We start from the raw sequence: 26711 nt of genomic DNA on the forward strand, positions 1-26711 counted from the left end.
CTTGTTCCTCCCAAAATTGTTAACATAATGGGTCAGTCACTGTATTGATCATCGGCAGCACATTTGTTCCTAGTCAGTGGTGAACTAGTGAATCATGCCGCTGCTGGCGTCACTTGATCTTGTGACCCAGAGAGGAACACAGACAGAAGCAAATGCCACCGAGAGAAGTTCAAAGAGGCCCACACCTATGCCAATCCCCATGAGCACATTGACGTGGTTTTCCACCCACTGCATCAGTCTACCGTAGCAACCCTGAAGAAAATGGAACCGAATTAGTCAAGCAGTATCTGTTTAGTAAATATGCTACACATACTAAAATTCTAAAATATAAAAATTCTATTTAAAATATGTATATTAAACATTACACCAGTATAATATATATATGTATATATTATTATAATAATTTTTGTCTCTTGTACTGTACAAGGGGAAACATGTAAATCTCCATTACACTCGTATTTCACTGTCCAGTAAAGATCTGTGGACTAAAGATACCATTAGTAAGTCAAACTGAATACGACTTCTCACTATGCATTACTCTATACTGTATGGTTTAAAGTTTGTTTCTCACAGTCAAATAACTTGGTGAAACTGTCGGTAAGGTTTCAACTAGCTAAAAGCATGCAAGTATATATATATGCTGGTAGCATCCAGGTCTCATGCCAAAACCAATCCTATTATTGTTCATGAATAAGCTTCAAAACTCATGCTCTTGATCCCTTTAAGTTTATGAGTGACTCCTCTAGTGTTTGTGTCCCACCTCTTATCACATCTCAGGTTTGCCTATTATATGTACTGTACTGTATTGTAATGCAGTTCATCACTACTTTAGTTGAAGGTATTTGAGACCTATTATGTTCCTTTGAAAAGAATGCATTTTGATTCATGACCCTTTTATAAACAAAGGTTTGCTGTCCAGTTCTTTCACCTTTTTATGTTCTTCTAACCTTTTCTCTACTGCCCAAAAGATGAACTCATAGCATGCTCTTGAACCTTGCACCCAATATATTAAGACTTTCAGTAGCCATGTCTTGTTTCTCTTGTCTTGTTTTAGTAGTGATTATTGGCTGTCTTATAGATATAGTTGTCTTGAATATGCCAAGATGGCTGCTCCTAATGATTACAATTATGATCCTAGTAATGTATATAATGTACTGTATGTAAATCTATGTAATACATTTTGGTGTAAGGCTGAAGACTTCTGTGGTTCTCAACAATCATTTAATACTGTTTTCAAGGATAGTACTTCTAAGTGTTGTTTGAAAAATGCTTGAAAATCCTTTTCAGGTGGTTGAACTTGCAATACTCTTGAAGGACTACAAGACCAGGAATCATATACGAGGCAGGGTGTATGCTTCAATGGCAAGAAGACGAGTCTTCTTTACACTCAAGTAAGTAAATAAATTTGGCACAGTTATCTTGCGCACGCACTCACGAATACACGCAGTGCACGCACTCACGCACACACGCGCACGCACACTGTATACTAGATATACTAATTATATACTAGATAGAAAAACTATCACCTGAGGACCACATAAAGAATATTGTGCAAGGAGCCTATGCTATGCTTTCTAACTTCAGAATTGCATTTAAATACATGGATGGCGATATACTAAAGAAATTGTTCATGACTTTTGTTAGGCCAAAGCTAGAATATGCAGCTGTTGTGTGGTGCCCATATCTTAAGAAGCACATCAACAAACTGGAAAAGGTGCAAAGACATGCTACTAAGTGGCTCCCAGAACTGAAGGGCAAGAGCTACGAGGAGAGGTTAGAAGCATTAAATATGCCAAAACTAGAAGACAGAAGAAAAAGAGGTGATATGATCACTACATACAAAATAGTTACAGGAATTGATAAAATCGACAGGGAAGACTTCCTGAGACCTGGAATTTCAAGAACAAGAGGTCATAGATTTAAACTAGCTAAACACAGATGCCGAAGAAATATAAGAAAATTCACCTTCGCAAATAGAGTGGTAGACGGTTGGAACAAGTTAAGTGAGAAGGTGGTGGAGGCCAAGATCGTCAGTAGTTTCAAAGCGTTATATGACAAAGAGTGCTGGGAAGACGGGACACCACGAGCGTAGCTCTCATCCTGTAACTACACTTAGGTAATTACACTTAGGTAATTACACACACACAACTGGAAAAGGTGCAAAGACATGCAACTAAATGGCTCCGAGAACTGAAGGACAAGAGCTCCGAGAAGTCAGAGGCCTTAAAATATGCCAACTAGAAGATAGAAGAAAAGAGAGACGATATGATCACTACATACAAAATAGTAACGGGGATCGATAAAAGTGATGGAAAAGAATTTCGAGACCTGGAACTTTACGAACAAGAGGTCATAGATTTAAACTAACTAAACAAAGCTGCATAAGAAATATAAGAAAATTTTCACTTTTGCAGAGTGGTAGATAGTTGGAACAAGTTAAGTGAGAAGATGGTGGAGGTCAAAGCCGTTACTAGTTTCAAAGCATTGTATGACAGAGTATTGGGAAGATGGGCACCATGAGTTTATTTTTTATCCTGTAACTACACTTGGGTACAGGAATTACATACACATGTACACAGTAGGTGGGACATAAAGAGCTAGACCTCACTTGCCCAAAGTGATAGGCAAGTACAACTGACAGAAAGGTGGGATCCAAGAGCTAACAGCCTGATCTTGCAAGCACAAATGATATAAACACTCACACTCATACCTCCTCTCAACTTTCTCACATACTCTCTATCACTTGCACTAGGCCATGTAATGATTAATGCATTTTTAAGTCACGACATGCAAGGTCTGATAAAAACTTTCTATAGTTTCTGATTCGATGCAGTAAATTTTTGACTACCCACAGGCACAATAAAAATAAAGTTGAGCAGGGAACAAGCTACTTTTACACAGATAATCTGGCTTTGAACAGGTTCATTATCTGTGAATACGATAAGCTAAAATGCTTTACCATGAAGGGTATTCTGTCTCGGTAGGAAGGGAGGAATGGTGGGTAGTGGGTAGTAGCAGGTACTGTAATAAACACTTGGTGGCTCGTACTTAAGTGACAAAGTAATTAATGGAAATCACATTAAACTAGCCTGCAAATGTCACACCAATCCAAAAGTTGTACAGTAATGAGCAAATATTTGGATATGTCCTAAGTACAAAACTTACTCAAAAGCAAGTTAATGCATCACACTAAATCCAACTAGTTTAATATAATTTCCATGCATTTGTCACTGCAGAATCCTTCATAAAATCACGTCAAGCATACAGGCGAGCGGGTGAGATCATGCGGACTAAAGTGTTCACCCTTACTTGAGAGCCTTGCTAATGGCCCTACACATGTAAAACGAGAGTGTGATGAGGATTAGCTGCAGTGTGCCCAGACAGATGGCCACAGACAACATGGGAGTCAAGTAGTAGAAGGTGTTCTCCTGTAACCTGCTCAGACAGCCCTGTAACGGCAACCATCACCATACATAACATTAGGTCTGGAGAAATGTCTGTATTAGAGGCGTACAGAAATCACCAATAACTGTAAAACTATGACAAAAATGCAGAGATAAGAGAAAATGTTGCTCATATTGGTGACCTGCAGAATTCACATGTAAATATTTTACAATAGAGAAATTTTTACAATACAGAGAAGTTAGAATACAAACTGCATATACAGGGTGTACCTTAATTTTGTAACTACTAGTATATGACAAAACAGAACAAACTATTTTTATTTTTATTTTATCTTATGTATAAAATGAGTTCATTGTACAGGTATTCACAATTACAACAGCTACACAAAAATCACACTATGAATAGTATCTGGAGTAAAGGTTTTAGACTTACGGGACACACTGTATATTTCATATTTGTAAAATTTAGAAAAAAATCGAGTGAGATAGAAACTGCTGTTGATCAATGATTAACAGAAATTAGGCCATGTTTACCAACCATTGTGAGAGCATTAATTTATGCAATACAAACATTTACATGCATCACATTACTCATCTGTCTCATGAAGTCCATGAGTTTCTGCAAATAAACTTTTATATACATCAACTGATAAGCCATTTAATTAATATTTTGACATTTTAGAGTTAAGGAACATTTGTAATATAAAAATCTTGGACAACAAAGAAAATAATGTCCTACAAGTAAGCATTACATGCCTAAACATACAGAGTACTTAACATTAGCCACATTATTTTTTTTATTTCTTTATAAGTGACACAACATGTTAGTGATTTCCTTGCAAGTAGGTCAAGAAGTCTGATATAGTGATGTACAAACACTTTCAACACTTTTGTAATATTGAAGCCGTTGATGCAGATGATCATGTATAAGATTATTTAGATTAACATCATACCATTGTGTTAAAGTAGAACCTCAAGGTTGAATGGCCTTTTTTTGTTTCTAAATAATTAAATAAAATAAATTTTTATTCAGGTAAGGTACATACATACAAGATAAGATACAAAGTTGATGGATTTATAGATAACGCTAGTACATACAATGCCTAAAGCCACTATTACGCAAAGCGTTTCGGGCAGGAAAAGCATTTCTTTATATGTATACTGTACTTGATACAGTATAGGGCCAAATATGATAGGAAAGATCTGAATTTGCTTTCTAATGCTGACATGTAGAAAAAATAACTCAATTTGGAATTCATATTGGTACTGGAAATTGCAGTAAAGAAAAAGCGTTAAACAATATTAAATGTGCAGAAAATTCTAAACTTGAGGCTACCTATTCTTGTCTACCTCAAAATACACAATCCATGTAAGCTTATACAATACCTTTCTGTTCTATAATAATGTGTAGAATTGTTTAGTTATAAAATATATTAGCAGTTAAGGAAATGTTTTTCACTTATTTTTAGGAAATTTTCAGATTCCTGACTAGCTATTGCCCCAGACCTGACTAGATACTACCCAACATGAGTCCAAATTTTAAAGCCATTTGATACCCAAAGTCCATCTATTGTGCAAAGTGAATCCTGTGCCCAGGACAAACACTGCTAATACTTCAAAATGTGGTATAAAAAAAATTTGGGCTATCGATTCTTTCTAACAGCTAACTACAGTACATTACACTTGAATTTCTTTACTCACCCAGTTCACCTTTACCAAATACTGTACAGTACCTGCACTCTACAGTGATCATGAGTGCGTACACATACACACATAGGAAGATAGGGCACTGCAAGCATATCCTCTAACTACAATTAGGTAATAACACAAAGAGCAACTGACTGTGAGGTAGTAGGAGTTATCCTGATTAGGGCTGGAAGGACAAGAGGGGTCGAGTGGGTAGAACTTGATAGGGTCACCCTCGAGGACACAACAGGCCCTCGGGATCAAGATATCACTTGACTTGTTTGCCTGCCACAATGCCGCCTGCTGGAAGTCTGTGTAGTTGTTCACCCCACAACACTTTAGCTGTTGGAAGGAGGAGGCATATTAGTCCGAGAAAATGAGAGACGACAGATACATGGAAAAAACATTAAGCATTAATTAATTAGTCTTAGTGATCTATATGAAGGCCATCTGCTGGAAAAATTAAGCAGTCAGAAGACCTGTTATATATCCTAGAAAAGCACAAGGCTCTCCTCCCATACTCATCCTTTGGTATGAACATATGGGTGGGTGATTTAAAATACATATTATTGGCAGTAAAAAAAAAAAATGGCTGAAATTCCACCATATTAAAATAATGTTATTAAATAAAGGACCTTGGAGTCAAAATCCACCATTCAGTGAAAGTTGCACAACAGGTAGGAGCAGCAGTCAAAAAAGCTAACCAAACCCTTGGAATAATCAAACGTACCTTTGACTAAGAAAAAGAAGTTAGTGATTCAATTGTATAAATCTCTGGTGTGCCCCCATTTGGATTACAGTATTTAAGCATGGAGACCTTATCTTCAGAAGGATATAGCTGCTCTGGAGAAAGTGCAACACCAGGCAACAAAAATCATTCCAGAGCTAAGTCAACCCTTGTACCAGGAACAGTTGAGGGCTACTGGGAAAACAACACTGCAAACCAGGCATGACAAGGCAGATCTCATTGAAACTTAAAATTCTGAGCAATTTGGAGGATGTTGATCTGGACAATTTCTTCAAAAAGTCAGATGTAACACGAATAAGGAGCAACAGTTTCAAGCTAAACAAACCACAATATAGGACTGAGAACAGGAGATGCTTTTTTACCCACAGAATTATAAACCGATTGAACTTCCTACCTGTCGAGGTTGTAAATGCCAAAACTCGGTTAAATTTTTAAACAGGAGAATGAGGGTGAAAGAAACTCTGTCCATTTGTTTCCACCTCTGCTAGGGATCGAACCCAGAACCTTAGGACTATGAATACCGAGCGCAGTCCACTCAGCCGTTAGGCTCCTGAACTCATCTATACCACAGTTTATGTACATCAAATATTTAAGTATATATTTTTGTTTTATATATTTTAGGTATTTTTATGTATATTTCTTAGCAAAGAAATAGGGCGGACATTTATTCAGCAAAATGACTGTACAAACATTTAAAGTTGGTATTTGACACCACTAAATTATAAATTTAATATATACTTTTTCGAATTGTTTTAAAATTACAAGAAGTAAATTTATTCCAGAGTTCTTCATGACTGGACGCGGAGAAGCACCTTTTTCTTCAAATTCAGAAGACAGGACTCAAGTGATGACAGTCGATCCTGCAAGCACATCTAGGCCAGTATGTAAACTTACACCCTTTCCTGTATATGTGAGCAAAACGGAGAGGGGAAAAGAGGGGTGTCAGACAGAGAGAGGGGAAAGTATTGTGGGAAGTATTGAGAGGAAGGAGTTGAGGGGAGAGCAGAGCAAATGCTTGAGGGTGGGGGAGAGGTGTTATGACAAGGGGACATGAGAGGGGAAACAGATGAAGGGGCCAGGCAGTGTGTGAAGTGACAGTAGAGGGTCGGGCAGTGTGTGAAGTGACAGTAGAGGGACAGGCAGTGTGTGAAGTGACAGTAGAGGGTCGGGCAGTGTGTGAAGTGACAGTAGAGGGACAGGCAGAGTGTGTGAAGAGACAGTAGAGGGTCGGGCAGTGTGTGAAGTGACAGTAGAGGGACAGGCAGAGTGTGTGAAGAGACAGTAGAGGGACGGGCAGTGTGTGAAGTGATGGTAGAGGGTCGAGCAGTGTGTGAAGTGACAGTAGAGGGACAGGCAGAGTGTGTGAAGAGACAGTAGAGGGACAGGCAGTGTGTGAAGTGATGGCAGAGGGACAGGCAGTGTGTGAAGAGACAGTAGAGGGACGGGCAGTGTGTGAAGTGATGGCAGAGGGACAGGCAGTGTGTGAAGAGACAATAGAGGGACAGTCAGTGTGTGGACAGACAGTAGAGGGACAGGCAGTGTGTGAAGAGACAGTAGAGGGACAGGCAGTGTGTGAAGAGACAGTAGAGGGACGGGCAGTGTGTGAAGAGACAGTAGAGGGACAGGCAGTGTGTGAAGAGACAGTAGAGGGACAGGCAGTGTGTGAAGAGACAGTAGAGGGACAGAGGGAATAGATAGCTATGGGGTGAAGGAATCACCGGGGTTGAGAAACCGGTTCAATATACCCATTTCCCTCAATGAACAGTCGCTGTCTCCACAAACTATTTTTTCCCTTTCTTCTCAGGGGAGCTGGTCGGCCGAGCGGACAGCACACTGGACTTGTGATCCTGTGGTCCCGGGTTCGATCCCGGGCGCCGGCGAGAAACAATGGGCAGAGTTTCTTTCACCCTATGCCCCTGTTACCTAGCAGTAAATAGGTAACTGGGAGTTAGTCAGCTGTCACGGGCTGCTTCCTGGAGGTGGAGGCCTGGTCAAGGACCGGGCCGCGGGGACACTAAAAAAGCCCCGAAATCAACTCAAGATAACCTCAAGATAGATAACCTCACCATTCCCTCTCCTTCTCACCATTCCCTCTCCTTCCTTTCCACCATTCCCTCCCCTTCCTTTCCACCATTCCCTCCCCTTCCTTTCCACCATTCCCTCCCCTTCCTTCTCACCATTCCCTCTCTTCTCCTTTGCCGCGGTGGGAGTGAGTGCTGTAGTCAGTCTCCATCCATATCCATAAACAGAGCCGGGAGACTTTCAGACCTAGTTCACAAACAAGGTAAAATACGGGGCCTGCATTCACCCTTATTGTGGACTTGAATTTACGCGCAGCAGTTTGTGTGAGACTATTGGGAGGGGGGAAGGAATTTACTGGCCGGAGTAGTGAGATACACAAGACCGAGGTGAGGCTGCGTATTAACGCGAGGCTTTGGCTCTTTCTTCATTTAATGATTGTATTGATGAGCCTTTGCGTGCACTTATTCCATTGCGGGAGTGCCTAGTTGTAGGGATGCCTACTCTAACCCGCCTACTAAGGGAGCCGGCGGTTGAGCGGACAGAACACTGGATGCGTGATCCTGTGGTCCTGGGTTCGATCCTGGGTGCCGGCGAGAAACAATAGGCAGAGTTTCTTTAAGCCTGATGCCCCTGTTACCTAGCAGTAAATAGGTATCTGGGAGTTCGTCAGCTGTCATGGGCTGCTTCCTGGGGGTGGAGGCCTGGTCGAGGACCGGGCCGCGGGGACACTAAGCCCCGAAATCATCTCAAGATAACCTACATGTTGACAGTCTGGAGCTTGATGTGCAAACTTCACGACTTTAGCTCCTAACACGAGGAACTAAGAAGTGTCTGTTAATGCAGAGGCGAGGGAGGGAGGGAGGGAGGGAGGGAGGGAGGAGGGAGGAGGAGGAGGGAGGGGGAGGAAGGGGGGAGAGGAGAGGAGAGGGAGGGGGAGGAGGAGGAGAGGGAGAGGAGGAGGAGAGGGAGGGAGGGGTAGAGTTACGGTCTCGCTTCATGCAGGTTGACGGTCAATCCAAGTGGTTGGGCACCATTCCTTTCCCACGTCCCATTCCTTATCCTGACCCCTTCCAAGTGCTGTGTAGTCGTAATGGCTTGGCGCTTTTCCCTGATAATTCTCGCCGGAGGGGAGGAGGACAGCTATCAGGGAAAAGCACCAAGCCATTACGACTATACAGGACTTTGAAGGGGTCAGGATAAGGATTGGGACGAGGGAAAAGGAATGGTGCCCAACCACTTGGCAATTGAACGCCGACCTGCATGAAGCGAGACCGTCGCTCTACCGTCCAGCCCAAGTGTATACCTGGCCCATGAGGGCGTTCCAAGCGACGGTGACGGAGTTGGCCTGGTCGTGGGTGGAGTAGTAGTGCTTGAGGGTGTGCTTCAAGAAGTTCTGCAGCTCCTCCTTCGCCTGCCGGGAGAATTACTGACATTAACAACACGTCGCTTACATCATGACAATAAACAAATATAATCTTCATGTTCCTTGTGTTTAACCTACCTCAAAACTCTTCCTTTAAAAATGTTAAATTTTGAACACTGTCTAAACCTAAATAATCAACTAATAAAGCTTATTTGCCGGTGGATACGACGCATTTTTGTATATATTATGCAAAATATATATAATTATATACATATGAATTTTTGGGTCAAATAGGTACATATACGCCGGCAAATAGGTACATTTCGTAACAGACTACCCTTGACTGGACAAGATATGCCAGACCAATAATGGTAATTTTTAACATATTAGTGCCCTTTAGGGTGGCATATTATTGCAAACTAAGGGAAACTAAGGGTAACAAGGGTACCTGTTACTGTCTCAAGGAGTACCTGTGACTATCGTGTAACAATTATATGATATTATCTATTATGTACCAAGGTAGATAACAGATAATATCATATTAATTAATTATCTACCTTGGTAGATAGGTATTATCTACCAAGGAACATCTCCCCACGAATCTTAATCACTCCCACACACACATTACCACTATTGTTTTATGCAACAGTTTACTCTTATATTTGTCAGATTAATCTAATATTTAGCTATAATCAACGTGAGTTTACTGAACCATATTGTCAATTATGAGGGATAGCAAGACAGGAGGGAGGGAGGGAGAAGAGGATGGGGGAGTAAGGAATGGGAGATTCGTAGAGGATGGGTGAGTACTGTGTGTTAACATTTGTGGGACTAAATGTGCGTTCTATCTCGCTGGAGACAAAGAATGTGCTGTTCATGTAGCAAGGTCACACACACACACATTAACCAGTGCACCGATGTGGGTCTGTTATGTGACGGACAGGAAGGGGAGGATTATGAGGTGGGGCGGGGAGGATTATGAGGTGGGAAGGGGGGTATTATGAAGTGGAAAGGGACGCCTTTCCCCCTTTCCACACTCCTGTACAGCTAGCTCGCTCAACTGATACGGAACAAATAGCAATGCCTTCTTTATAAATATTTCACAGCACAAATCTATGCCCGCGTCCTGAGCTTAAGACAGACATATGTAGCGAATGCAATGTCGAAGCAAGATCACTGTAATATAGTGCTCACAAATGTCTCCAAAGCTTTTTAACAGCCTGGCACACACGGCCTAAAAAGATAAGATATCTGGCCTAAGGCTTCCACAGAGATATGCTGCTACATTTGTGCAGTTTTATAAACAGAACAGCCTGGCTCAGTATCGATAGCTACTTGGGTGATATAATCTAATTGAAAAAATGGAGTACCACAAGGAATCTGCCTTTCACCTATGCTATACAAAAATATACACAGCTGACCTGCCCCAACCGGGAGGATACATTACATACGCTGAGGATGTCACTCAGATAATATGCCACAACCTGGACCTTCAGAGCTGCTATTAGCCAACAAAATCAAGGCAGCAATTGAATTAATAAACTTGAAAAGCAATGGAAAATGTGTTCAAATAAACAAAAGTTTCGTTCTGCGTGTATTTGCAATGTGTATTTTGCAATACACATTGCAAAATGAAACCCAGATCCCATTAATCCTTGACAACCATACTATCAAATATACGGATAGACAGACAGAATACTGAAAAAAGGCAAAAAAAGACTTAGGAAATCTAAGAAGATTCCGTAGTCTTAACACGAACACATAACTACACTTATCTAGTCCGGCCACATCTTGAATATCCTCCAGTACCACTAAATATCTTAATGAAAACCAACATGCACAAACTACAAGCAGTGTAAAATAAGGCGGTAAGAAGATCCGTGTAACACGGGGGGGGGGGGGGGTATTCGTTCTGTATTTCGTATCTTCGTTCTCTCTACCCACTCCCTCTCCTTACCCGTATTCTACTTTATTTACCTATACCAAGGCACCCAGACAACAAAGTGAATACACACTGTCAGCAAGGTGGACAGCCCGCCTGCTATCATAACTCTCACTATATTTTCCCTTCGCCTGTGTCTCATCCTCTTTACTCCACCCTCCCCCCCCCCCCTTCCCCAGAAAAAAACAAACGGAAAAGGGAAGGGTCTATAGGAGCTGGGTAGGTTTGTGTCGTAGTGTGAGTGGGTGTATGGGTAGTGTGGGTGGGTGCATGGGTATGTTGGGGGAGTGGGATTCCCATCAACAATCCTGTACTATGTGGAGACTCACCTCAGTCTTGTAAACAGCAGCCAGGGCGCCTCCGGTGACCTCCAGGATGAAGATAACGATGATCATCAGACCGTACTGTGGTGAGGAAACATTTACAATTAAAGACTGGAGGGAAGTACACACACTCTTATTAAGAATGAAAGAAAACTGACTAAGCATACCCAAAGGAGTGGAAATGTAAAGGGAGTTCCGTCGAACAAAACTATCAGGAGGGAAAGCACCAAGGCATTAATTACGACTATATAGCACTGGGAAGGGGTCAGGATGAGGATTTGGGATGGGACGGGGGGAAAAGAATGGTGCCCAACCACTTGGACGGTCGGGGATGGAACGCTGACCTGCATGAAGCGAGACCATCGCTCTACCGTCCAGCCCAAGTGGTCCGTCGAACAAACTAATTTACAAATGTCACCAACCGCCCATAAGTGAAACTGCTTGATATAAAAGATGTGTCTCAAGCTTACTGAGGGTCCTCACCATTGTGAGCAATGCTCTGGACTCCATGGCGGCTCCGCAGCATCCCAAGAAGCCGATGAGGAAGACGAGGCCGCCGGCGACGATGAGGACGTAGGCGCCATGCTCCATGACGGAGGGCTGGTTGAACTGCTGGAGGCTCTCATTGTCCGACACCCGCGTCAGCAGCAGGAAGGAGGTGTTGTCCACCGCCAGCCAGATGCTGAGCGCCAGCACCAGTCCCCCGGCAGCCTGTGACAGGTATGAAAGAGCGTGTATTACTGACTTGTTCAGGTGTGTGAGACATACGCACAGCAGTAACTAACACACACGTGACTCGGGCAGTAGAGCTCCCGAAACCCTCTCCAGGTGTGCTCCAGGTATATGAAAGTGACGTTGACCAGACCACACCCTAGAAGGTGAAGGGACGACGACGTTTCGGTCCGTCCTGAACCATTCTCAAGTCGATTGTGATTTGTGCGTCATCAGCTGCTGTTCTCTACCCCAACCAAAGTAACAAAGAAGCCCATGAACCACACTAAACCACAGCACTCGCTCTATTTCCTGGCATAGATCAAATTAACTAAATATTAATACCTCGTAATGCTCATTACATGGTTTAATTAACATTAAATTACCATTTTGTGGTGTAATTAGCGAGATATTCATGAAGTACATCAGCCGGGAATTAAAACCTATTGTACAAGTGTAGCAACTTAGTGGTGATATAGAGCATTAGTGGAGTCATTAGTTTTTATTCTCTCGCCCCTCCCCCTCCCTCCCTCTCTACCCCCTCCCTCCCTCTCTACCCCCCTCCTTCCCTCTCTACCCCCTCCTTCCCTCTCTACCCCCCTCCTTCCCTCTCTACCCCCCCTTCCCTCTCTACCCCCCCTCCTTCCCTCTCTACCCTCCCTTCCTCCATCCATCAATGCACTCTCCCTCCCTCGCAGATTAGGGCAAGATTCCCCACCAGAGCCACATCACAAGGTACACTTGATTTCCCTTCGATAATACAATCACTTATCGTATGGAGAGATGGTGTCTCACGTTAGGGAATGAGGGAGTTAATATGGGCAGGGGGGATGAGTTAATATGGGCAAGGGGGGATGAGTTAATATGGGCAGGGGGGGATGAGTTAATATGGGCAGGGGGGGATGAGTTAATATGGGCAGGGAGGGATGAGTTAATATGGGCAGGGGGGATGAGTTAATATGGGCAGGGGGGATGAGTTAATATGGGCAGGGAGGGATGAGTTAATATGGGCAGGGGGAATGAGTTAATATGGGCAGGGGGGGATGAGTTAATATGGGCAGGGGGGATGAGTTAATATGGGCAGGGGGGATGAGTTAATATGGGCAGGGGGGATGAGTTAATATGGGCAGGGGGGATGAGTTAATATGGGCAGGGGGGATGAGTTAATATGGGCAGGGAGGGATGAGTTAATATGGGAGGGGGGGATGAGTTAATATGGGCAGGGAAGAATAATGTTTCCAGCCGTATAGTGTCACAGAGTTGTGTGGACCAGCTTCGTATCAATTGAATTTTAATTAGTTTTTCCATAGCGCTGGAACTAGAATTCTTCTCCATTTATAATATTTTGTCTGTGGCAGACTGCCAAGACTGGAAGTCTTGGCATGCATTAGTTTACAGGTTTGCTGTGTCTTTTATAAACACTTTTCTTAAAGATTCCAGCGTTATTAGCGATGGTTACTGATAAGATACCGCCAAGTGTATCTTGTACCCAAGAATGAGAGCATTGGGAAGGGTACAGATCCCCTTGGACGCTGTCTTCCGTATAGGAGGCTCGTGATTTTACATTGTTCCTTTTTATTTAGGAAGTTGAAGGTCTAGCTCCCTTTTTCATTTGGTCTTCGCGTGAGTGTATGTTTGCTATTTATACCATGGTCACATCTGTCCAAGGTTTTAGTGTAATGTTAGTGATTATTAGGAATCTTGCTTGCTTCCCAGTGCATCTAAGACCATGCATCAGTGGGCCAGCAACTGTGAACAGCAGCAGCAGCAGTCTGCTCTCTACACATGTTGCCTCACCACTGTGAAAGATGTTGTCACCTCCTGTGGTTTTGTAAGCTTACTTCACACCACTCAGTCTTTGGAATTGTGTGTGTGTTAATGCTGTTCGGTCTACCTGCCTACTTCCCTCTCTTCCTTGCTTACCCATTTCTTCACTATCCCACACTCTTCCTCATCTCCCTATCTTCCTCACCCACCTCCATCTTCTCTTCCTTTCACACCTCCCTCTTTCTCTCACTTTCCCTTTCATCTTCCTTTCCCCCCTCCTCCTATTCCATAGTAAGCTCTCCAGCTCACACTCTTCTCTCCCTCCCAACTCTCCTTCCCAACTCACTCCCTCTCTCTCTCTCTCTCTCTCTCTCTCTCTCTCTCTCTCTCTCTCTCTCTCTCTCTCTCTCTCTCTCTCTCTCTCTCTCCTCTAACACGAAGCATCACTTGCTTTCTCCCACCTTCTGGCGTCATTGTCTCCATGGCAACACGACATCCGGACCGAAAAACGAGTGAATTATGGAGGTGATGCCGAGGGAGGCGGGAGATGGAACTGTGTCTTGTCCCACTGCTGGGATGCTGGTGCAGGTGAGAAGATTTATTAAATTGTCTCCCACTCTGTACTCTCAATTGATTACTCGTGTGTGTCTCCCTCTGGAGGTTGATATTTCTCACACAGAGTGAAATGATGGGAAATATTTAAATAATATATCTAAAACAAGTGATAAAAAATGTATATGCACTGATAAAAGGAATGTAAATAACAAATGAAAATCGAGAGAATCAGTGTCCAAAGTCTGGCAGTCGAGGCTTGTATTGTTTACATCAGGCTGGGCCCTCTTGTCGACTCTTGCCCCCCCCCCCTCCTTCCCTCAAACTTCCCTCCCCTCCCCCACACTTCCCTCCCCCTCTCTCCTCTTCAACAAAAAGATTTGGAAATGGATATAATTCCAGAGCTAACACACACACACACACACACACACACACACACACGCACGCACGCACGCACGCACGCACGCACACACACACACACACCACACACACACCACACACGCACGCACGCACACACACACACACACACACACACACACACACACACCACACACACACACCACGCACGCGCACGCGCGCGCGCACACACACACACACACACACACGCACGCACACACACACACACACACACACACACACACACACACACACACACACACAGGCGGTACTTTTACAGCATATGGGAAGGTGGCAAACATTTAAAACCTGAAAACTCTTTCATAACAATGTATACGACCAATGTAAGGCCAGTACTAGTTTATGAAGCACTGGCATGACATCTGCTCATCGTAAAACACAAAACAAAACTGGAAAATTTGCAGTGGTCTGCAATAAGTGCCAGAATTAAGAGGACTAAGGTATGAGGTAAGTTATGAGGGACAACTCAATCTCACAACCTTAGAGAAAGGAAAGAACAGAAGGGCCATGGTCACAACATACAAAATACTGGGAATAGACAAGGCGAATAAGGAGAAAACAAAACAAGATAATAGGCATAAGCTGAAAACTCAAATGAGTCGAAAGAAATGTACGTAAATATTAATTTCCGTAAATATTAAAATATTAATATTAAATGTACGAAAAATTTCCGTACAAGTGGTTAACAAATGTAACACACCGAAAGACGCTGAGGCAGCCACCTCCATCCAACACGAAAGAACAAATATGGGAAAGAACAAATATGGGAAAGAACAAATGGGAAAGAACTTCAACGTCAGAAAAAAAACAAAATAACGCACCGAGAACAAGAAGATTAATTGTACTTTTAGTCACTCTTAGGTAAGCACCACCCTCTTCTCCTCTCCCTCTGCCTCTCTCTCTACCTCCCTCTCACTCATCACCATCAAACCTTCCTTCCCTGCTTCCTTTTCCAATTCTTCCACTCTCCACCACTCCGCTTCCCCACTAAAGTAACAAACCTCGAGATAAAATCTGCCGCTGGAGTCCAAAAAGTGTTGCCTGGTCGTGAAAATTTTGTTTTCGCTTCCCAATTTCTATGGACTCCTACTGATTACCTTTTTTTGGTAGTGACTTGTACCCACCTAGTGGCTCATTATCTCAAGCACTGTACTAGGATTGTGCGATCAAGTAATTAATAAATAAACAATTTATCTGATACCTTAATAAACGAGGTCATTAACATTTGGGCTCGGTTTACAATCTCTGCTCGAGTGCCCAGTCAGGTAAGTCAAACCAGACAGGATAGAGCTGTGTGTCTCAAAATTTGATCACATGCCTTATCACTCGATATGGTTAGATATATATATGAATGAGACTGGGTATCCTTTGGAGGTGTTTATCACGTTCTCTATTTTTCAAGTTCATATTTTTTTTTTACAAGGAAACCCGATTTGCAATGCAATCCTCTGAGATTTTGCAATTCGATATGCCAGTCCCCAATATATTGATAAGTGGGATTTAGGATGGTGCAGAAATATTTGTATGCAAGAAATAATGATAGTCAATAATTCTTGTAATGTTAATTAATGTAATACGTTATATTGATACGACAGACAGGTGCAGGATGCGATAGTATATGTGTGGGATACGATAGTATATGTGTGGGATACGACAGTATATGTGTGGGATACGACAGTATATGTGTGGGATACGATAGTATATGTGTGGGATACGATAGTATATGTGTGGGATACGACAGTATATGTGTGGGATACGATAGTATATGTGTGGGATACGACAGTATATGTGTGGGATACGACAGTATATGTGTGGGATACGACAGTATATGTGTGGGATACGACAGTATATGTGTGGGATACGATAGTATATGTGTGGGATACGATAGTATATGTGTGGGATACGACAGTATATGTGTGGGATACGACAGTATATGTGTGGGATACGACAGTATATGTGTGGGATACGATAGTATATGTGTGGGATACGATAGTATATGTGTGGGATACGACAGTATATGTGTGGGATACGATAGTATATGTGTGGGATACGACAGTATATGTGTGGGATACGACAGTATATGTGTGGGATACGACAGTATATGTGTGGGATACGACAGTATATGTGTGGGATACGATAGTATATGTGTGGGATACGACAGTATATGTGTGGGATACGACAGTATATGTGTGGGATACGACAGTATATGTGTGGGATACGACAGTATATGTGTGGGATACGATAGTATACATATAGGTTATGACGGTACAAGTAAATAAAAATACAAATCATAGCCTGGTCTGCCTCGCTACAATGGCCGGAATATTCACGATAACAATGTTCAAAAATTAACTTTTAATCCTCTTTTAATAAAGTTTCGCCCGGCCCCAATTTCAAAGCTTTGATCTCCTTTTCGACTATTAAATTTTTTTATTCTAATAAAAATTAACTACTTGAAAGAAACTTAATTTCTCGCTGAAGTTTAATTTAACTTTCGAGGTCCTTCAGGCGGTACACAAAATATTTTCTTATCACTCCATTCATAATATCTCTGTTTGGTTTCCAATTTATTTTAATATTTCGATTTATATTACAAAATATTAGACGACTCTAGACTTTGTCAACCTGAAACTGCCACTTCAACACTCCTTTCACTTCTGCTTGTAATGTTTGGAGTTCTGGCAACTCCTATTGTTCTCTGGCTGGCTCGCTCCCTCACACGCACGCTCTCTCTGTCTCTCTGTCTCTCTCTCTCTCTCTCTCTCTCTTTCTCTACTCTTTACAAGATGATACTGTTATTGTAGTACACGCCACTGTCAACGTAGCGCCTCTACAGTATAAGCTAGGCTCTCCAGCGCCCCTACAGTATAAGCTAGGCTCTCCAGCACCCCTACAGTATAAGCTAGGCTCTCCAGCACCCCTACAGTATAAGCTAGGCTCTCCAGCACCCCTACAGTATAAGCTAGGCTCTTCAGCGCCCCTATAGTATAAGCTAGGCTCTTCAGCGCCCCTACAGTATAAGCTAGGCTCTCCAGCACCCCTATAGTGTAAGCTAGAGTCTCCAGCCCCCCTACAGTATAAGCTAGGCTCTCCAACACCCCTACAGTATAAGCTAGGCTCTCCAGCCCCCCTACAGTATAAGCTAGACTCTCCAGCCCCCCTACAGTATAAGCTAGGCTCTCCAGCCCCCCTACAGTATAAGCTAGGCTCTCCAGCCCCCCTACAGTATAAGCTAGGCTCTCCAGCCCCCCTACAGTATAAGCTAGACTCTCCAGCCCCCCTACAGTATAAGCTAGGCTCTCCAGCCCCCCTACAGTATAAGCTAGGCTCTCCAGCACCCCTATAGTGTAAGCTAGAGTCTCCAGCCCCCCTACAGTATAAGCTAGGCTCTCCAGCCCCCCTACAGTATAAGCTAGGCTCTCCAACCCGTGTTTTCTCTCCTTCTCCCCCTAAACAAAAACTGCACTACAGCATGCAGTTGTATAGAGCCAGGAAATGCTGGCTCACAATTTGTAGCATCTGTGACAGTGATTATACTATATATATTTGTTGATTTTTTTAAATTGTTAATTTTTTACTTTTTGTTCAACATTTATGCACAAATATTATTATTTTGTACGTAAATATAAATAGAAATGTCTGTTTCTGTTCGAGGTTAGAGGTCAAACTCTTGGGCCCAGCCTCACCCAACCATGCATCCTGATTCCCTTTAAGAACATAAAAATGAAGGTAACTACAGAAAGCCTATTGGCCCATACGAGGTAACTCGTATTTATAACCACCCACTCTCATTCATATATGTCTAACCTACGCTTGAAACAATCAAGGGATTCTATTTCTATTACATTACGCGGTAACGTAATGTGGTCGGGATCGCCACAATTCGAGAACTAGGAGCATGCCATAGTCACATACTGAACCCCATGACGATTTTGACATCTGACTCTGGCTAAACACTTTGGAAAACAAATTCAAAACCATTATATTTTGTGACATTATTGTAAAATACTGTGCACTGATCATGGGAAAATTATAAACAAATTGTTGTTCATCATATTTTGCCCATAGCAGCAAAAAGATGTATCTTCTGAAGGTGTCAACACCATCACATGAACATCCTCGTACCCTGGGCCCATGACTAAGATGCAGTAAGTATTTTCATGCTAGGCTGCAATGCTGAGCTGCTGGAACAAAAAACCCGTCGCTCTTGGCTCCTTGGTTTCCCTAATGAGTTTGACCTGCAAATCATTCAAAAACTTGAGTGCACTTTCACCCCCTTGAGCCTAATGTTTTCGAGTGTTCTGGAACAAAGCACTGTACAAGGCCTCGGTGTTTTGTTTTTTTCTGGGACTCGCTGAGAGTAGCAGCAATACACCCCTCGGCTCCGGTATACCTGAGGTGGGTGTCGGCTACAGTGATTCAGTTATGCGCAAGTATCGACAAGGAGAAACGAAAATTCTGAACGCCACACCACCACCGCCGCCGCCACTAGGCTAAATGCTCTCCATCATTCAACTGACAGTTCAGATCCACTCTCCTTGAAAGCTTTCCTCTCTTGCCTTCTTCATTCGCCCCAATTCATAGACACCGCTAGTCCCAGCTTGTTATCTTGAGATGATTTCGGGGCTTTTTAGTGTCCCCGCGGCCCGGTCCTCGACTAGGCCTCCACCCCCCAGGAAGCAGCCCGTGACAGCTGGCTAACACCCAGGTACCTATTTTACTGCTAGGTAACAGGGGCATAGGGTGAAAGAAACTCTGCCCATTGTTTCTCGCCGGTGCCTGGGATCGAACCCAGGACCACAGGATCACAAGTCCAGTGTGCTGTCCGCTCGGCCGACCGGCTCCCGGTCTAGCCTAGCTTGCGTGCAATGTTCCCCTTCACCGAACTACTTCATGTTTCAACATTCAGTGTTCAACATTTACACCAACTCTATTAAATTTATGTACAGCATTTATTCCCATTGTCTGCCATCCCCTATCCTCCTCTCCCCTCTATCCCCCATCCCCCTGTCCCTCCTCTCCTCTCTATCCCCCCATCCCCCTCCCCCTTCCTCCTTCCCTCTCGTGGACTCTCGTTCGCGTGCTTCATCCTGCACATCATCTTTATCGCTCTCTGCCCCATTTGCCAGATTTTTCTTAATTTCTTCGTCTCTATATTAGTGTTCTTACTGTTATTGCCTCTCCAAATAAGTAGGAGAATTGGTGCTTGTGTGTTGCGCACTCGGCCTCCTGCCTCGCCTCCTGCCTCGCCCCCTGCCTCGCCTCCTGCCTCGCCTCCTGCCTCGCCTCCTGCCTCGCCTACCCTCGCCATATAAAAAGACGGCGGCCATCTCCAACTCCGCCTCACTTTAGACCTTCCTGGGCGCCAGAATTACCCAATAGTAGTCCCTTCCCACAGAATAAGTCATATAAATTCCGAACTGAGAGAGAGAGTGAGAGAGAGAGAGAGAGAGAGAGAGAGAGAGAGAGAGAGAGAGAGAGAGAGAGAGAGAGAGGAGAGAGAGAGAGAGAGAGAGAGAGAGAGAGAGAGAAAGGATATTAAAATTTCGAGCATCAAAAGCAAATTTCTCACTGTTAATTAAATTCGCTTAATATAGCCATATATCACAAGCCCATCACTTTCACGCTACACCATCACCTAGACGCACCTCACCATCACCGAGACGCACCTCACCATCACCTAGACGCAACACACCATCACCTAAGCATTTATCTGTCAAGACTTATTTCTCTTTAGGTGCCCGGGCCACCTCTTGGGTGGCTTAATCTTCATCAATCAATTAATCCCATTAGGGAATGCGTGTCCCCCCCCCCCCCCCACACCTGAATGGTTGCCGGGCCACCTACCAAGTACCACCAGGGCCTACCAATCCACACATCTGAAAATAAAGGTAGTGACGATTTTATAACGGTCCACGACGGACCGAAACGTAGTCACTTGATAACGGTCTAGGACGGACCGAAACGTCGTTACTTCCTTCATTTTCAGACGTATGTGTTGCGTGTCACGTAACTGCCTTACCGCCTGCTGGTCGTTTCCCGCCAAGCCTCGTGTCAGTCCCTATTTCGGGGCGAACGTTTCCGGATTAAAATAATCTCCGCCCACCAGCCTCTTGTATACACAAATACAGAACATCGCGGAAGGCCCTGTAAGAGGCAGCTCCTATGTATGTCCAAACTGATGCATGTACGTGTCTAACCTACGCTTGAAACAATGCCACGTCTATTAGGTTATCCGGTAATTTAATCCATAAACCGTAGAAGCCTAACAAGTTCACAAATATGCAGAGCTAAGAATGGATCGTCTAATAACTCTTGGTTTTATTACCTTCGAAGTGAACCAAGTCCACAAGAGGAACTTCAGCGAGAGAAGCCTCAATTTCCAATTTCTTTCTTTATTATGCACCCGATACCCATCCCGTGGTCAGTGGTGTAAAAGGTTACAGAGGCACATAATCGGTTCAGGAACTGAACCTTGTAGTTCGTTTAGCCTCAGTCGACGACAAACAAACTTGTTTATGAAGGCATTCAAATTGGGGGAGAACTGCTAATACCATTAAAAAGATTTTTTCCTCTTCACATCTTTACCTGGAAAGCCCCCGGCCACAAAATAATAATTTTTAAGACTTTTCAAAGCCTTCAAATTCGATAACATATTTGTTGAGAATAACCCAGCACACCTGCAAATAATTTTTGTTCTGTTTGATCAACTCATTCTCGATGTCTATTTTGCTAAAAAAAAAATTCAAGATACTAACCAAGGTGACTGACAGGTGGAGACGCACACGACTCCCTCACTGCAAGAGCTGAAAACAATATGCAACCCGCGGCTCCAGGAGAGATGATTAAATCTATTAGTCTGGCAACGAACGACGACTGGTGGTGATGACGCTAGTAGAGGAATGGTGGTAGTGGAGGTGGTAGTGGAGGTGGTGGTGGTAGTGGAGAAGGTGGTGGTGGTAGTGGAGAAGGGCGAGTATATGGAGGTGAGATTGTGTGGTTGTGGAGGGTTGGTTGAGATGGGGGTGTTTTTTTTTGTGTGTGTGTGTAGATGGGGGATTTGTCATGACGTCTTTTAAATATACGTCAGTCACCCTTTCACCAACTCCACCATGTGCGGGTAACGTTTTCTTTGATAAGGAAGAGCCACTGCAAAGTTGAAATTAAATTCCGCCGAGATGGCCAAGATTTAAAAAAAAATGATCCTAATTTACCTTAATATTCGCAGTGCTGAATTCCATTATCAGCATGAGTGATCACCAACAAGCATGACTACAACAGGCACTGAAAAAAACTAAGACCGCGGCGTTTAATTTGAAGATAACCGATATAATTACCATTCTCGGAGGGAAGGAAGCCTCTACTGTGGTGGTCCCTCTAGGCCATGTAACGGACCTTCTCCCGGGCATCTATTTAACCGCTAGGTGAACAGATGCATTAGGTGAATCCTGGTCCCTCGACTGTGATTCGAGGACGTACACCACCGTAGCCTAGTGGTCTAGGTCATAACTAAAAGTGTCGCCACAACATATTTAAACTCAACACGGAGACACACGGACTTAGGTTTACAGACACAAGACCTGGGGTCAGATTCACGAAAGCACTTACGAACGTGTACATCTTTCTTTAATCTTTGACGGCTTTGGTTACATTTATTAAACAGTTTACAAACGTGAAAACTTCCCAATCAACTGTTGTTATTGTTATAAACAGCCTCCTGATGCTTCGGAGCTCATCAACTGTTTAATAATTGAAAACAAAGCCGCCAAAGATTGAGAAAAGATGTACAGGTTCGTAAGTGCTTGCGTAAGTGCTTTCGTGAATCTGGCCCCTGGCCAGTGTGTGTAAATACATTAACCTCTTAACTCTGTATCCTACAGCTTGAGGGATTGTGAAGCCTAATCCCAGACAACTATTCGGGGACGAGCTGTCCAATCCTGCCCCAAGATTTCAACCCAGGACTGCTGTCTTCCTGACTGCTTCCGAAGCCTCGTTCACCCGTACACTCGCTAAGCAAGATTTCCTTTCGCCAAAGTCTAGTCACCAAATTAGTTTTTACTTTAATTAATATTTAATATCATATTTAATAGATTTAAAACTCTCCCCCCAAGACGTTGTGAGCAATCAGAGGTTTGAGATAAATATAAGTTGTTTACAAACAGATTTTTCACTAATATATTATGCAATTAGGAAATAATTATTTTTAACGAGTGTTGAATATCTAACGGCTTAGTTCCCGCGCTTAACCGTGGACTTAACTAATAATAATAATATCATAATTCGTCTCTCAGAATGTTCGGTAATACGTTTATTGTTTGTGATGTGTGTCTATGTATGTATTAACACGATGTACTGAACGGGGTGAGAATAGCTTGAGCTACCTCATCCCTTTGTGTGTATTTTACCTCAATAAACTTATTTCAATTTCATCATTTTCGTCGCTATTTTTGTTGCCCCTGCCACCACTTTCTTCCTCGCCTCCAGCAACATTTTCCTACGGCCTGTAAGAGCTCCCAGGCGGTAATTGACGATAGCAATCACCGGGTTCCTTAATGACTCCCCGCTAGTGTTTATTACCCAATGATCACCTGTCGGGTTAATTAGCCCTGCTTTCCCCCGCCCCGTCGCTATACCTGGGCTCACTTAGCCCCCCCCCCTGGTCTTAAGTCATCTCACTTTATCTTGGCTCCTGGCAACTGCTAATCTCACCTGAAACTGACTTGACGAAATTTAAAGAAAATTATAAGTTACGGATCGAAACATCGTCGCTTCTCCATCTTCCGAGTTGTGGTTTGGTCATCAAGTTATTATCTTTCATCGAATGTTGAACAATAGTCATTGAGAAATTAACAAAAAAAACACCTGAAACCCGTTTTTGTTTGGGCTTTTCGAGGTTTGAAACATAGTTAATTCAAATGTAAAAAAAATCTGTTTCTGTTTTACATTTTTTTTCTATCTAAAACTGTTCGTATTTTTAACACTAAAATAACTAAAACAGATTCAAAGTTGTGCGCGAAACTTCCCCGGACGCCACCAGTCTCCTCTACTCCGGCCGCTGAGGGGCAAGAAAGAGCCCAAGTCTGGAGGCTCTCGAGTTGAGCAGCTCTACTTCCTCCTTAATGACCATCAGAGGAAACTTTGAACCCCAGTTGGCCCTTAATCTATTTAATTAAAAGTGCAATGAACCAGGCATTTGAGGTAATGGCAGGATGGTAAGAGAGTCAGGTTCAGAAACTTGATTCGTTACAAAATTTGTAAGGATGATTACACTAACGTCTGGACTAAACAGGTGAACGGTAGTCTAAACGGTAGTCTAAACTAACGGTAGTTACTCTGTTAGTATAGAGAAACATTCAGCTTATACACACACAGAGATCACACTAACGTGATGCATCAAATGAACACAAATCGTAGCTCAGTCGATTAAGGCAATGTCTGGGATGCTCCCAGACGCATGTTCGAATCCTCGTCATGGCCCTTGTGGATTTGTTCATTCAGCTCATAAACTGAACCGTGACATGTATTGGGAAAACATAATGTAGTTTACTATTAGGGCTTAAGACAGATATTGGCACATAGGTCTCAAAGTTAGCATGATAAGAGGACAGTTTCTATAACTTCATATTATGATGTTACAGAAAATTGTGCACACCTCAGCATTGTACCTCAACAGTTTCTGGGGTCATTAAACATCACAATCTCTCCATAAATACAGCTCATGCAAGTTGACCAGACCACACACTAGAAGGTGAAGGGACGACGACGTTTCGGTCCGTCCTGGACCGTTCTCAAGTCGGTTTGGTCAACATGAGGACAGGTAGGAAACTGTAACGCGTGGGAGGAGGATGGCCACCCAAGGTACATCTTGGGTGGCCATCAAGATGACCAAATTCACTTACAATGACATTTGTCCTGACTCTCTGGTCACTAATAAAATAAAATATTAACAAATGGTCCCCTTTGAGGATACAATATGACTCGGATATTTTTATGAATACTTTACAGGAACGAAGTGAGGGAGGAGGGGTGAGAGAGGGAAGGAAAGAGGTGAGGGAGATAGGGAGGGGAAGGTGGTGTTAAGGACGGTGTGATAGGTCTGGGATGAACCGATTATAAAAGCCGTCTTTGTGAAAAGCAACAACAACAACAACTCCAGGGGTCGCGTATGTAACAAGATACACAACACCATCACAACTCTCACTAAATCCACAAGCAATACAGTACGGGCCGAGGTGCCGACTATTCAACACAGCCCCAACTGTGGAAAACTGCGCACAATGACGCCAATTTCGATTTGATTTCGAACCTGCAGATTCCCAGTTTGCGCGAGTCCTTCTGCTGTCATTTATTCTCTCTCTAATTTCCCCTCTTCCATCCTCCCTCCCCTTGTGTGTTTACCTTCCCTCCCTCTCTACCTTCCCTCCCTCTCTACCTCTCTCCCTCAATCTCTTTCTCATCAGGACCAAAACAGGTGCGAGGAGTTTTAAAATAAATATAAACTAGAAACGAATACAAATAAAATATTTAGTATATATATATATTTTCAGCGAGAAGTTAACGGAATAAAGAAATAAATCTGAAGAAAACAACTGGAAGAAACAACTGATCTGAAGAAAACAACTGGAAGAAACAACTGATCTGAAGAAAACAACTGGAAGAAACAACTGATCTGAAGAAAACAACTGGAAGAAACAACTGATCTGAAGAAAACAACTGGAAGAAACAACTGATCTGAAGAAAACAACTGGAAGAAACAACTGATCTGAAGAAAACAACTGCATCAAGAACACAATAATAACAATACAAAATATGGTAGAATAGAAAACCAAAAAGACAATACAAATAATGAGAAAATACCGATGACGGGGAAGAGGAGTGACTGGATGCTCTAACTGTCTAGGGAAGAGGAGTGACTGCATGCTCTAACTGTCTAGGGAAGAGGAGTGACTGGATGCTTTAACTGTCTAGGGAAGAGGAGTGACTGGATGCTCTAACTGTCTAGGGAAGAGCAGTGACTGGATGCTTTAACTGTCTAGGGAAGAGGAGTGACTGCATGCTTTAACTGTCTAGGGAAGAGGAGTGACTGCATGCTCTAACTGTCTAGGGAAGAGGAGTGACTGGATGCTCTAACTGTCTAGGGAAGAGGAGTGACTGGATGCTTTAACTGTCTAGGGAAGAGCAGTGACTGGATGCTTTAACTGTCTAGGGAAGAGGAGTGACTGGATGCTCTAACTGTCTAGGGAAGAGGAGTGACTGCATGCTTTAACTGTCTAGGGAAGAGGAGTGACTGGATGCTTTAACTGTCTAGGGAAGAGCAGTGACTGGATGCTTTAACTGTCTAGGGAAGAGGAGTGACTGCATGCTTTAACTGTCTAGGGAAGAGGAGTGACTGCATGCTCTAACTGTCTGGGGAAGAGGAGTGACTGCATGCTTTAACTGTCTAGGGAAGAGGAGTGACTGCATGCTTTAACTGTCTAGGGAAGAGGAGTGACTGCATGCTCTAACTGTCTAGGGAAGAGGAGTGACTGCATGCTTTAACTGTCTAGGGAAGAGGAGTGACTGCATGCTCTAACTGTCTAGGGAAGAGGAGTGACTGCATGCTCTAACTGTCTAGGGAAGAGCAGTGACTGCATGCTCTAACTGTCTAGGGAAGAGGAGTGACTGCATGCTCTAACTGTCTAGGGGAGAGGAGTGACTGCATGCTCTAACTGTCTAGGGAAGAGGAGTGACTGCATGCTCTAACTGTCTGGGGAAGAGCAGTGACTGGATGCTCTAA

The 26711-nt window shown here is 43.3% G+C and overlaps 2 protein-coding genes across 2 annotated transcripts in view; one reads left to right on the forward strand and one right to left on the reverse strand.

Annotated features, from left to right (window-relative positions):
* Positions 1–130: 130 nt before the first annotated feature.
* LOC138349679 (tetraspanin-18-like) lies at positions 131–12216 on the reverse strand. Its single transcript, XM_069323209.1, has 6 exons — positions 11972–12216; positions 11495–11569; positions 9164–9271; positions 5247–5432; positions 3310–3449; positions 131–252 (listed from the first exon to the last, which is right to left on the reverse strand). Exons 1-6 carry the CDS (start codon positions 12077–12079, stop codon positions 234–236), a joined length of 636 nt encoding a protein of 211 aa, XP_069179310.1. The 5' UTR covers positions 12080–12216; the 3' UTR covers positions 131–233.
* A 1712-nt stretch (positions 12217–13928) lies between these two features.
* The window catches only part of LOC138364185 (uncharacterized protein DDB_G0283697-like), a 97823-nt gene continuing 85040 nt past the window's right edge, over positions 13929–26711 (forward strand). The window contains exon 1 of the mRNA XM_069323510.1: positions 13929–14030. Coding sequence (XP_069179611.1) covers positions 13929–14030 — 102 coding nt within the window. The remainder of the gene's footprint in view (positions 14031–26711) is intronic.

This window comes from Procambarus clarkii, chromosome 12, assembly GCF_040958095.1.
Source record: "Procambarus clarkii isolate CNS0578487 chromosome 12, FALCON_Pclarkii_2.0, whole genome shotgun sequence".
Classification (NCBI taxonomy): domain Eukaryota; kingdom Metazoa; phylum Arthropoda; class Malacostraca; order Decapoda; family Cambaridae; genus Procambarus; species Procambarus clarkii.